This window comes from Ictalurus punctatus, chromosome 7, assembly GCF_001660625.3.
Source record: "Ictalurus punctatus breed USDA103 chromosome 7, Coco_2.0, whole genome shotgun sequence".
Classification (NCBI taxonomy): domain Eukaryota; kingdom Metazoa; phylum Chordata; class Actinopteri; order Siluriformes; family Ictaluridae; genus Ictalurus; species Ictalurus punctatus.
In genome coordinates this window covers 5843849-5856530 of record NC_030422.2, presented here as the reverse complement: position 1 = coordinate 5856530, position 12682 = coordinate 5843849, and the positions used below count along the sequence as shown (strand labels likewise).

General features: G+C 41.7%; 1 protein-coding gene across 4 annotated transcripts in view; it reads left to right on the top strand.

The window, feature by feature from the left end:
* Positions 1–12682, top strand: part of ankhb (ANKH inorganic pyrophosphate transport regulator b) — a 31963-nt gene that overhangs the window by 117 nt on the left and 19164 nt on the right. For all 4 annotated transcript variants that reach the window (XM_053681761.1, XM_053681760.1, XM_017473176.3 and 1 more), the window contains exons 1-6: positions 1–384; positions 6544–6760; positions 9211–9329; positions 9722–9805; positions 10013–10183; positions 10832–10966. The exon at positions 1–384 is cut by the window's left edge. In XM_053681761.1, the coding sequence (XP_053537736.1) occupies positions 289–384; positions 6544–6760; positions 9211–9329; positions 9722–9805; positions 10013–10183; positions 10832–10966 (822 nt within the window). In that variant the 5' untranslated portion in view covers positions 1–288. The remainder of the gene's footprint in view (positions 385–6543; positions 6761–9210; positions 9330–9721; positions 9806–10012; positions 10184–10831; positions 10967–12682) is intronic.

Sequence of the window (12682 nt, the reverse complement as noted above, 5' to 3'; positions counted from 1 at the left end):
GAGAGGGAGAGAGACGCTCCCTATTTGAAGTGCACACATATATATATTTTTTGTTCCCCCTCCTCCGATGGATGAACAATGGAGAAGCCGTCAGCCGAAATTTCTGGCGACCCTCCTCTTTTCCCACGCGCAGCATCATTGTTGACGATGCTCTCGCTGCTGTTGTTGTTTTTGTTGTTGTGTGGGAGGCCAGGGACGGGCCTGAAGCGCCGCTAGAAAAGCGCACTCGTCTTGCTTGCCGGTCCTTGCTTCTTGTCCTCTCCGGAGCGAGCAGATGTGCGCGGAGACATGGTGACGCTCCCGGCTTTGGCGCACTACTGGCCTCTGGTGCGGTTCCTCGTGCCGCTGGCCATCACCAACATCGCCATCGACCTCGGCGAACAGGCAAGTACAGCATCGACATGCATTACTGCGACATTTTTATTTATTCTTTTTTTATTATTATTTGATCACACCGAGCCGTGCGTTAACTAGAACGGATTTCAATCCGGCCGTCTGCCTCAAGCAGGATCAGTTTTATTCACCTATAGCACTGGACGTGCATTTGTCCGCAGATCTCTCTGCATAGAGCAAGGCATTGCAAATAGTGGCATTGGTCATTTAAAAAAAAAAAAAAAATCCATCAGTAAATAAAAATGCTATATTATTGCACGATTTTTACATCCTCCATTAAGGTCTAGTGCATGGTGTATAGACTAAAATGAACTAAAGGGTTGTGAATTCTGGATAGAGCTTAGAGCTTGATAAATCGTAAACAGCACGCGCAGATGATGGCCCGAGTGTCACCCGGTGTGTCACCCGGTGCGTCACCCGGTGCGTCCTCTATCAACCCGAACAATAGTGTGTGAGTGGGAGAGAGATGAATGCACTGTTTTGCACAGCTGGGGTGTGTTAGAGCAGGTTATGACCTCAAGCTGAACCAGACTCAGGGTTCTGCATCAAAACTGGCTCTGTATTGCAATCCCATAAGCAGGTAGGTAGGTGGGTAATCCTTTTAACAGGTGAAAACAGTAGGCTATATGACGAAAAGGGGGGAAAAAAAAAAAAAAAACAGTCCAGTCTATGTCACATTGTGTTGACCCGTGTATTATGGTGCATTGTGTGTTGAGCTGCGTTTGTTTAATGATTTACTGCCGTGATTCATGGACACCCTGACAGAACCATCTCTCATACTGTAAGGTGTTCATACAATTTCCCTACAACATTTGCATATAGATTTGACACTCTGCCATTTCTTTTGCGCTATGTTGTTGATATCGCTTAATATCGTGACGATGATTCACAAGTAGGCCTAATTTGTGCTGTCTTAGACAGGACTGAGCGACAAGAAGGCTGAGTGGTTTCTTTACAATTCGCAAGGCAAACACACTCGTTATAAAGCACTCTCTTGATATTAGACCCCCCATTTAATTGTCGTCAGTGTCATTTCGATGCTAGTTTAAATCCAGTTTTACTACTAGAACAATACAGGACTAATGAGACTGCTATAAATCTTTTCTACCACATTGCAGTTGAAGTCTTGAATCTGATTGGTCGCGTTGGAATGTGAAGGCGTTGATGGATTTTCCGACAATAGTGCAGACTTGTAATAAAAAGGGATAGGTTTATATTATATTATCCTGTGTAATTAGTAACTCGTTCACAGTCAGTTGTATGGTAATAAATAGATAGAAATGAGATGTTATTATGTAACAAAGAAAAATGTATAACCATCGATATTGAGACGCTTTCTGTACGGAGACGTTTATTTAACGTTCGTGGATTTCTGCCGTAGGGATGGAAAAAAAAAAATCTTCAGAACAGTGTGTTGATGCTTTTCGATATCACGGTAACGTGAATGTTTATCAACTTTAAGAGAGGGAGAGAGAAAAGAAAGGAACTCATTTGTCTTGTGGATGTTCGACATTACCATTAAATGTAACTAAAGAGTTCAAATGTATTGTGTTGGTCTTTAATATCTTCAAAATGGTCATTATTGACAAATCGCTGTGATATAAAGGGAATAAAACACTTCGAGACTCGCCGTTCGAGCAGAACAAGCCACTTTGCTCGGCATCGGGGCAATATCACACCACTTCGTCAATGTTTTATTCCTTACATATTGCATGTCTTGATCATACAGCTGAATGTTGAGCCGTATTAGCACCGAACAGTGGTGTAGTCCTAAAGAGAAAAGAAAAAAGGGTGGGGTTTACTATTACCCAGGTGCCGGTACGTCACACATTACTTTTGTACTTTTTCCAAGATTGTTACTGCTCGATACAAATTCTGTTTTACTGCGTTACTGAACAGAACTGCGTTACTGTTTAAATGTAATGAAAGTGCTAATTTAATGCAATGACAATTGACGTCGAGAGAAAACGCATTGATTAAATAGCCTTTAACAAGAACCCTCCCACATACACACACACAATACAGTTAAAGGCAAAGCTAACGTAAGAGTAGATCAGGAACCAGCTGGTATTCCGAGCGTATACGCTAATATTGATTCTTAGAAGTCCTTATATGCAGACTACCCTGGGAAAAAATAAACATACAGCGTATACGTGCGTACGGCCTCGGATACACCACTGGCACCAATCGTTTATCTATGGTGCTTTTGTAGTAAAACCCCAATGTATTCTGTGCTATCATGAATACCAGAGCTGTGTATTGTGACTTTCTGTGTGGCTAGTCAGAGAAAACAGTTATTAGCCGTGCTGTATGTTGTGGACGTGTTGGTAGTTGCTGGGACGTGTCCGTCTCCGTGGGCTTCATCGACAGTACCACCAGCGAAGTTCTTATTTGCACTCGCTGTCTTCACTGTCCTGTTAGAGAAGTTAAACATCCTGGGGAAGAAAAAAAAACAAACAACACACGCACATTACAGAAGAGTCAACTCACTTTGAGATTTCCGTAGTATGAGTACGAGTTCACATGCAAGCAAAGGTCTACAGGTGCACTGTAAATGGTTTATGGACATTTAAGTAATGTATAACTTAGTTCTCGGACTTTTTCTGACGTACTAAGCCTCTTTCCCACGCCTAGTCCTCACTCCAACCTGAGCCCTTTTTTATACCGTTCTATGTATATTAATGATTTCAATGCTAATTCGTAAAGTATTCCACTTGTCTCTAGGTCTGTTGTGAATCAGCGTTGAAGTTCCTCAGCTTGTGAAATGAAAGAGTAAAGGTGGTTCATATCGCCTGAAATTGTAAACAATGGCATTGCGACAATCACTGATAAATAACACAGAACAGTGCATTGAAAAGGTGTCGATTGCTTTGTGCTTGTATTGTTCGTCAAAGTGTGATTGATATCCTCACTCGCAACAGGGTCCGCTAGCTATATTTGGAAAATGAGTCATGGGAAAGTGTACAAAAATACCACAGTTGTAATGGCAACCTCAATACAATTCAAAATCTCCATTAGTATGTGAAATATTCATGTTCCAATCTACAATAGAGACCTTTTTTTTTTTTTTTTTTTTAAACCTCCACCTAGCTTTTTTGCTGTAGCAAAATAGTCAAGAAATGTACTGGAGGGTCTCAGATGTCAGACCACACTCGTTAACCGACATCTGTTATCTTTCTGTACACTGCTGTAAGACTTTTTTTTTTTAAACGAATCGGTGACACGCACACACTCACACGTTCAGCAACAGAAGAATTGGGAAGATAAGGAGTGGCAAGAGCTGGAGTCGTAGAGTAGATGAATTATTGAGAGGCATCTGGGCTGTCATTTCCATTTGACGCGTGTTTGTCTTGCTAGAGCTTGTTATATCAGCTGAATAATCTGTGTGGTCTCTTACTGCTTGTATTCCCCCCCAAAGTCTTTAATCAGTGTCAGACGTTGTATAAAGATGGGATTTGAAAGTCTTCACACAGTATTTAGTTTGCAATTGTGAACTAGATGGCGATTAGATGTTATTAGAAGACAAGCATTATATTCAGTCTTGAATTCCATCTCTATAGCCTTTTCTCGCTGAATATCTGATTAATGCTGTGACGCTGTGATACTCGACTGAACTCTGCCACTGGAATCAGTGTGTCCTCGGTCCTGTGAGTGTGACTGTGTGTAGAAGTGGACGTCGATATTTATATCTCTGCTCCTTTCCTGCATTGGTGACATGAAGGAAGGACACGGGATGGACGTGATCTCAAGGGCTTAGTGGAATTCACCATCTGTCCCTCAATTAGGTCGCCTTTATTAGAGAGCAAGCTGGCAAAGAGCAAGACTGGAATGTTGTTGGGCTGCAAATTATAGCTTTAAATAAATTCAGACCGAAAGAATGAACAGGTGGTGCAGATTAACCGTAGGAATAAAGCACAGTGGGGTATGAAGTAGGAAAATAACCCATGATGGGGTGGTGTGGTATGGCCTAATACAAAGCGAAAGTGTTTTCCTTCTCTTAAACTACAGTGAATTGCAATTGAGATGTTTTCATTTAGTAATGAGCAAAAGATTGCGATTTTGAACTGTTTATAGTGACATTTACTGCTACTATTACTACCGGTTGATGCTTTGTTAGTTCATGTAGTCACTTGTGTTATACCAGTTATAATCAGTCATTAGTCACTCTTTTCTTTTGCAGAAAAAAGTCTCACAGCCTTTCTCGTGGTGGGAAACGTACTGACCGTTACGTACATAGTGCTGACACATGAGAGTTCTACAAATCTTAACTAAATGTCAACAAGTATATGTTTTTCTTTGTTAAATAACCACACATTTTGTCCCCTGGTGGTCTAGCGGCTCAGGATCTCGCACTCTCTTCGCCACAGCCCGGGTTTGATTGCACAAGCCAGAGCACTCTCGGTGCTGGTCCCAAGCCCGGATAAAATAGGAGGGTTGCATCAGGAAGGGCATCCAGCGTAAAAGCCCTATGAGGAGCAATCGAAAGATGAAGCACAACAGCCAGACATTTATTATTTTTTTTAAATCTGTTAATTATTAGGTTTTGATTGTGGAGCGTCTGCCATTAACATCCCTTTGAATGAGCTGTTACTAGAGAAACGCTCACGTATTAGAACGAGCGCATTGATGGATTTACAGTATCTCACAAAAGTGAGTACACCCCTCACATTTTTGTAAATATTTGATGATATGTTTTCATGTGACAACACTGAGGAAAGGACACGTTGCTACAATGTAAAGTAGTGAGTGTACAGCTTGTGTAACAGTGTAAATTTGCTGTCCCATCAAAATAACTCAACACACAGCCATTAATGTCTAAACCGCTGGCAACAAAAGTGAGTACACCCCTAAGTGAAAATGTCCAAATCGGGCTCGAAGTGTCAATATTTTGTGTGGCCACCATTCTTTTCCAGCACTACCTTAACCCTCTTGGGCATGGAGTTCACCAGAGCTCCACAGGTTCCCACTGGAGTCCTCTTCCACTCCTCCATGACCACATCACGGAGCTGGTGGATGTTAGAGACCTTGTGCTCCTCCACCTTCCGTTTGAGAATGCCCCACAGATGCTCAATAGGGTTTAGTCTGTCACCTTCACCCTCAGCTTCTTCAGCAAGGCAGTGGTCTTCTTGGAGGTGTGTTTGGGGTCGTTATCATGCTGGAATACTGCCCTGCGGCCCAGTCTCCGAAGGGAGGGGATCATGCTCTGCTTCAGTATGTCACAGTACATGTGAGCATTCATACATACATAGTTATTTTGAGGGGACAACCAATTTACACTTTTACAGAAGCTGTACACTCACTACTTTACATTGTAGCACAGTGTCATTTCCTCAGTGTTGTCACATGAAAAGATAGATTGTGAGATACTGTAAATCATTTATATTACAGATGGAGATTCAGTACTGTCACAGCTGCTGTTGTAGAAAATTAACCCACACCTTCAGACATGAGGCTTCAACAATACTGTGGTCTAAATGCAGATATATAAAGCACTGTATATGAGTCAGAAGAGGGTCATTTTGAAGTTGGAAAATGGCGTGTGCTAATTATGGGTTGCCTAAAAAAGCATTTTCCATCAGCTGACACAATACTTCCATTTCTATTTCAGCAGTTTTACCACTCTTCCGAAGAGGAGCATGGGTGATTTTGTATATCACGCTAAAATTCGAAACTTGCCGGTGTGTATAGTACCAGCATGCCATGCTTTACAGAGAGGAATCATCCAGTTGTCAACAGTGATGATGCTGATTCGGATTTACCATGAGGTCAATCCATGAGGTTACCATGAGATTAGACATCTGAAATGACTCTAAAGCAACTTCTAACTTCTGTGTTCGCAGATTCTCTAGACATCTATAGACATGATTCATTTCCTGAGACACGTTGTTGTTGTTGTTTGGAGCTTTTGAAGATTCTTGTCTCTTGGTAACCAGATCTTGTTCAGTTACATTAGATTTTAAGCTCTTATTCTGAGGTTTATTAATGACAGTGTTACTGATACTCACATAGTGGATTATATCTTAAACCCTCTTTTATGTTTCTGAATTCGATTCACCTGCGCACCGTGAATGGATTGGCTGTAAACACTGAACCAAGGTCAGGTGGTGTGACTAATGAAGTCATTTGGGTTTGTTCTTGTGTTTCTTGTAGGCTTTAAACAGAGGGATCGCAACAGTCAAAAAGGATGCAGTGGAAATGCTGGCCAGTTACGGTCTGGCCTATTCCCTGATGAAGTTCTTCACCGGGCCTATGAGCGATTTCAAGAACGTGGGATTGGTGTTCGTCAACAGTAAACGCGACCGGATCAAAGCCGTCTTGTGCATGGTCGCCGCCGGAACTATAGCCATCATCTTCCACACGCTGATAGGTTAGTCTGAGGGTGTATTCCAGAATTCACTCTGACAAGTAACAGCCATCAAAAAAAAAGTGTGTCAACTGTGATAATGTGGAAAGATGGGACATAAAGAAGAATGTCTTAACTTGCCTGCTAGCGAATTAGCAGTTACCACAAGGCAAACAGCACAGGGACGGTCGAGAAAATGATTTCTGCTTGGTATAGAAAACAACAGGTTTAACTGAACCTAAATATGTTTTTATGTTTACAGTCTGTTTAAACCCAAAAGTCAAAATAGAAAAAATTCAAAGATCCCATTCAGGTTGTATTAAAGCCATTATAATTTATTAATTTCATTTGCATTTTAATTGAACATATAAGAAAACTAAATGCAAAGAAATAAGAATCATGAGTTACTATATATATATATATATATATATATATACACACACACACACACACACACACACACACACACACACACACACACACACAGTATCTCACAAAAGTGAGTACACCCCTCACATTTGTGTAAATATTTGATGATATCTTTTCATGTGACGACACTGAGGAAATGACACTTTGCTACAATGTAAGTAGTGAGTGTACAGCTTGTGTAACAGTGTAAATTTGCCGTCCCCTCAAAATAACTCCACACACAGCCATTGAGAAAAAATTTCCTATTCTATTGGCAGATAATTTCATATCGTTCTACAAGTAAATACGTAAAATTAGAAAAATTATCTGCCAATAGGAGAAGACTATTTCAAGCTTGGATTTGGTAAAAATGTCTAGAAATATGTTTAATAATCATATATCCAATTTATTTAATCTCATAAAAGGAAATACTAGATAAATTTGACTATATTCAAGATTTGTTCTCTTTTTATTGTAGTGTAGAGAATATGTTGGGGGGGGGGGTTGGGCAAAAGAGCATTTCCCATCATTTTTGGCCTATTTTTCTTCATTTTGCCAGAATTCAGTCTCAGTGACATACAATGGGTTTTCTCGGACTGCCAAATATGTCTTACTGCGATATCTTTTCATTCTAGTATTCAATTCTTTATTCTGTTCCTCTGGACATCTTTCTGCCCTCTTGTCTTCTAATTGCAATCCACAAATTGGGTTTTCCATAAACACATGTCTCTTGATTAGAGACCATTACTTACACATTTTGGCCTCTCAGCATTACTGTCGTTAATGCCTCTGACCTCGGCTTTGGTGCCAGATGTGTGCTGGGTTGTAATTTTCGTATGTACACAGTCCTTGTGATAATGACTCTGCAAAAAAAAAAAAAAAAAAAAAAAAAAAAAGGGGACACCATGTTCATGATTGTGGCTCCATCCACTGAGAGGTTTCTTCCTGGTAGCTTTACACCTACTCTGTGTGTTCCTCTTGCATGGACGGATCTCATCCACAGTGTACTAACTTTTTACAGAAATAGATACAGAGATGGAAAAATGGCATTATTTAGCTGCTGTTGTAATATGCTCATTAAACAGCGTGCAAAACATTACTGTCCTCCTACTTGGTGCTCCACAGGTTTCAGCGACCTCGCCCATCTACCAAATTACAGCTAGCTGGTGATGCAGAGACCAAAATTAGGTTGAATTACTATGGGGCTTAAGATGGCAACTACCTCCTAAAATATAATGTGATGATGACAGGATAACAGCCCACACTGTTAAAGCTTTGGCCACGTGCTCCCATCTTGTTGAGCAGATCGTGTGTGTGTGTGCGCGTGTGAGAAAGTTGGAATTAAAACTATCAGTATATTTAAAATATTTATCGAAACGTTCTTCGTTGTCACTGCGAGAGACCATTATTAGATAAGAAGAATAGAGACATGCTGCAATTGTATCTACACTATATAGCTAAAAATTATGTGGACACCCATACGAGGGCTTTCCTCAATCTGTTCCCGAAAACATGAAGGCACACATTTTCTATACGATCTCTTGGTACACTGTAGCATCATGATTTTCCTTCACTGGAGCTAGGAGGACCAAACCTGTTCCAGCATGACAATGCCTCTGTGCGCAAAGTGAGCTCTGTAAATACAAGGCTTGCTGAGGTTGACATGGGAATACTTGAATCGCGTGCACAGAGGTCTGACCTCTGCATTGGAAAACTGACTGCTCGGCAGACTTCCTTTTCCAACAGCACTGCCCGACCTCACTAATGCTCGTATGGCTGCATGAACACAAATCCCCATAGCAACGCTCCAAAATCTAGTGGAAAGCCTGCTCTGAAGAGTGGAGGTTATTATAACGGGAAAGGAATGGAGGAACCAACTCCCTATTAATGCCAATGGTTTTAATCTGGACGTGATGTTCAAGTGTCCACATATTTTTAGAATAATATGATATTGATGTCTTACTTTAATAACGTCTGGCATTCTTCTAAAACAGATATATTTTTGTATATATTTTGAGTCGCTGACTGATTTTTATTTTATTTCATGTCTCTTATGCCTGGCTCAGCCTATACAGACCTCGGCTACTACATCATTAACAAACTGCACCATGTGGACGACTCGGTGGGCAATAAGACCAGGAAGGCTTTTCTTTACCTGGCTGCATTTCCTCTACTGGATGCCATGGTGAGCAGCTTCACTGTCCTTCCTCCATCTCTTATCAAACACGGACAATTCTCACCACCAGACCTGGCTTCTTCTTTTTTTCTTACTTAAAGGACAGATGGAGTATGTGTGTGTGCGCGTGTGTGCGTGTGTGTGTGTGGGAAAGCATGTGAGTGTGTGATGTATTTTTGCTTGCAATGCCAATCTTCACCTCCGGTTCTGATCTGGAGGACCATCAGTATGGTGGTGGACCCTGTTGGTGTCCATGCTGTACACTCTGTATCCCTTCCAAATGGCACAGTGCACAGGGACATTTTGTTGCAGCTTACTGTTATTCTGGTGCTAAAATTAGAGCAACCTGATGAATGCAAAGGTAAATCGAGCATGACTTGAGTGTGTGTGTGTGTTTCCAGGCCTGGACTCATGCTGGAATCCTACTAAAGCACAAGCAAAGCTTCCTGGTTGGCTGCGCCTCCATCTCTGATGTCGTGGCACAGGTAAATATACCATTCCATGTCATTTATACCCGCTAAGTGCTAATTCAATCAAGCTGCTTGCGGTGTTATTTATTTATCTCCCAGTGCATTTGGTTTGACTTCATTCATTCGTTCATTCATTGTTTTACGGCTCATAGGTTTATTGCTGAGATGCTTCATTAACTGCTGAGCACCTTCGTGATTTTTTTTCTCCCCCCCCCTCTCCAGATTGTTTTTGTGGCTATCTTGCTGCACAGTCATTTGGAGTGTGTGGAGCCATTGTTGATTCCCATCTTGTCTCTGTACATGGGAGCTCTGGTGCGTTTCACCATTGTTGGACTGGGCTACTACCGAAACATTCACAACAACATCCCAGAATCCAGCGGCCCTGAGGTTGGGGTGTGTACCTCTTGATCTTATTATTGCTCAAATATACTGTGTGATATTGTAACTCTATGGGGTACTTGGCATACAGTACGGACATTAAGGCTTTGTAATTGATTTACGAAAAAAAAAAAAACATTTCTAGTAGTATTCCCACAAGCTATGAAAACAGGAAGTGAGTCAAATTCCCACATGTACTACAGTTGGGTACTGATTCCTATTTCTAAACCTGAGGGCGCTATTACACATCCTGAGATCCATCCATCCATCCATTTCCGATACCACATGTTCTGCGAACCCAGAGGAAACCCCCAAAGCACAGCGAGTTCATGCAAACTCCACACACACACACACAGAGTAGAGGCGGGAGTCGAGCCCCCAACCCTGGAGGTGCGAGGCGAACATGTTAACCACTATCCCTAGATGATATATTATTTTGTCGGGTTTTTTTTAGCTGTGTAAACCTAAAAATGTGTAAAGCATTGGGTCTGAAGACAAGAGTCAATGATGAAAATGACTGCAGCAGCTACTTTACATGTGATTTTATTAAGCACAGTCTTTACAGAGCTCGATGCAAATGTTAGCGTCGGCTTCCCTTGGTGTGTTCCTCTAATCTTTATTACCATTTGTTGTGTGTCTGTGTGTGTGTGTGTCTGTGTGTAGGGAGATGCCACTATTAAAAAGATGCTGAATTTCTGGTGGCCCCTGGCCCTGATCTTAGCCACACAGCGGATCAGCAGACCCATCGTCAACCTGTTTGTGTCCCGTGACCTGAAAGGCACCGTTGCAGCCACTGAGGTCAGTGAAGTCACACAATAATGAATATCATTACAATAACCTCTACTTGACACATGAGGAATTGGCTTCAGCTGCATGACAAATGCACATGACACACCCCAATCTACCGTCATACTACGCATCTAATTTATACTAAACCTGCCCTAATTTACATAGGTGTTGCATTAGGTAGCCAACATAAAGAAAGCGTTCAATCGGATACTGTCACGTAAGATCAAGCAACATCAGAGGACAGGAAGGGACTACTGATTGGAAGGTCGTGAGTTCAAATCCCAGATCTGCCAAGCTGCCACTGCTGGGCCCTTGAGCAATTCCCTTAACCCTCAACTGCTCGGTTATAAATGAGATAAATGTAAGACACTCTGGATAAGGGCGTCTGCCAAATGCCATAAAAGTACATGTAAACGATGAGAGGAAAGAAGTAACAGAGAGCGGAAATAATACATTTAAATGAGTTAGAGGTGCGCTAGTCCAAGATTGCGGCTAATAAAAATACAGTTTTGTAAGTTTTATTTATTTCATGATGCTTTTTAATGCGATAACGAGGTAGAAAATTAAATCATTTTCTAACCGGTAGGTATTTATCTGCAGAGGTGGGTAGTAACGTGTGCTATATTCACTTCATTACATTTACTCGAGTAAATTTTTTGAAAAGAATGCAATTTTAAGAGTAGGTTTAACTGGCCGTACTTATACTCTTACACAAGTTCATTTTTAATCACAGAAATGTACTTTTACTTCGCTACATTCGGTGGTGTTCCTTTGGTACTGTTAAATGTTCATGAATATTTTTATATTTTAATTATTAGTTTATATCACGTGTAATGAGGTCGCGAGTCTCACGATACGCTGAATGCGTCCGCGACAACCGCTCACCTTTCTAGCAGCTCGGTCCTGGAGACGGGGAGGAAACGAGCTTGTGGACAGTGGCCACACACACACAGACAAGTTACAGTGCCCTCCACTAATATTGACACCCTTTAAATAATATAATCACAGGTTTATCCAAAAAATCCCAAAAAATATTCCCAGCCTTCTTTGCTCATATTTACCAAGGGTGCCAATATTAGTGGAGGGCACTGTAATACTAACACACACACACTTTGGCCCTGTTTACACTAGTGCGTTTTTGTTCTAAAACGCATAACTGTTGCTACGGTTACGCCTGTCGTCTACACTACTCCGGCGTTTTCGAGACTTCTGGAAACACCGAAGACCCCGTTTTAGTTTGAAAACTCCGGCCTCGCGTTTCAGTGTAAACAGACCAAAACGTTTTGAAAAAGAAGGCGTGGCTTCACCCACATTCACCCCCTGATTGGGTCTTCCGGATCATTGCATATCCTTCCCTGATTCGTCAAGCCCCTATCACATGACCGTTACACTACCTTGATCGTGTACACAACACCACGGAGACTGAACCGCAAGCTTTGCTGGCTTTGTCGTCGTTCTTAGTAGACATTCTGCAGTTAAATTCTGTATTTTATAATACTGCATCTGCTACATGTGCAAGAGGCGAGCTACGATTAGAGCGATCACCAACAAATCTCATTTCAAGCCTTACACGGAACGCCGGTTCGGACCAACAACCGACTTCCCGTTTACACTCGTATGCGCATGCCCAGTGTGCACGGACGGTCATGTGACGTGCGTATTCGGTCGTGTAGCGTGGACGGAGATCGTTTCTGAAACACGGCGGAAACGCCAGCGTGGACGAGG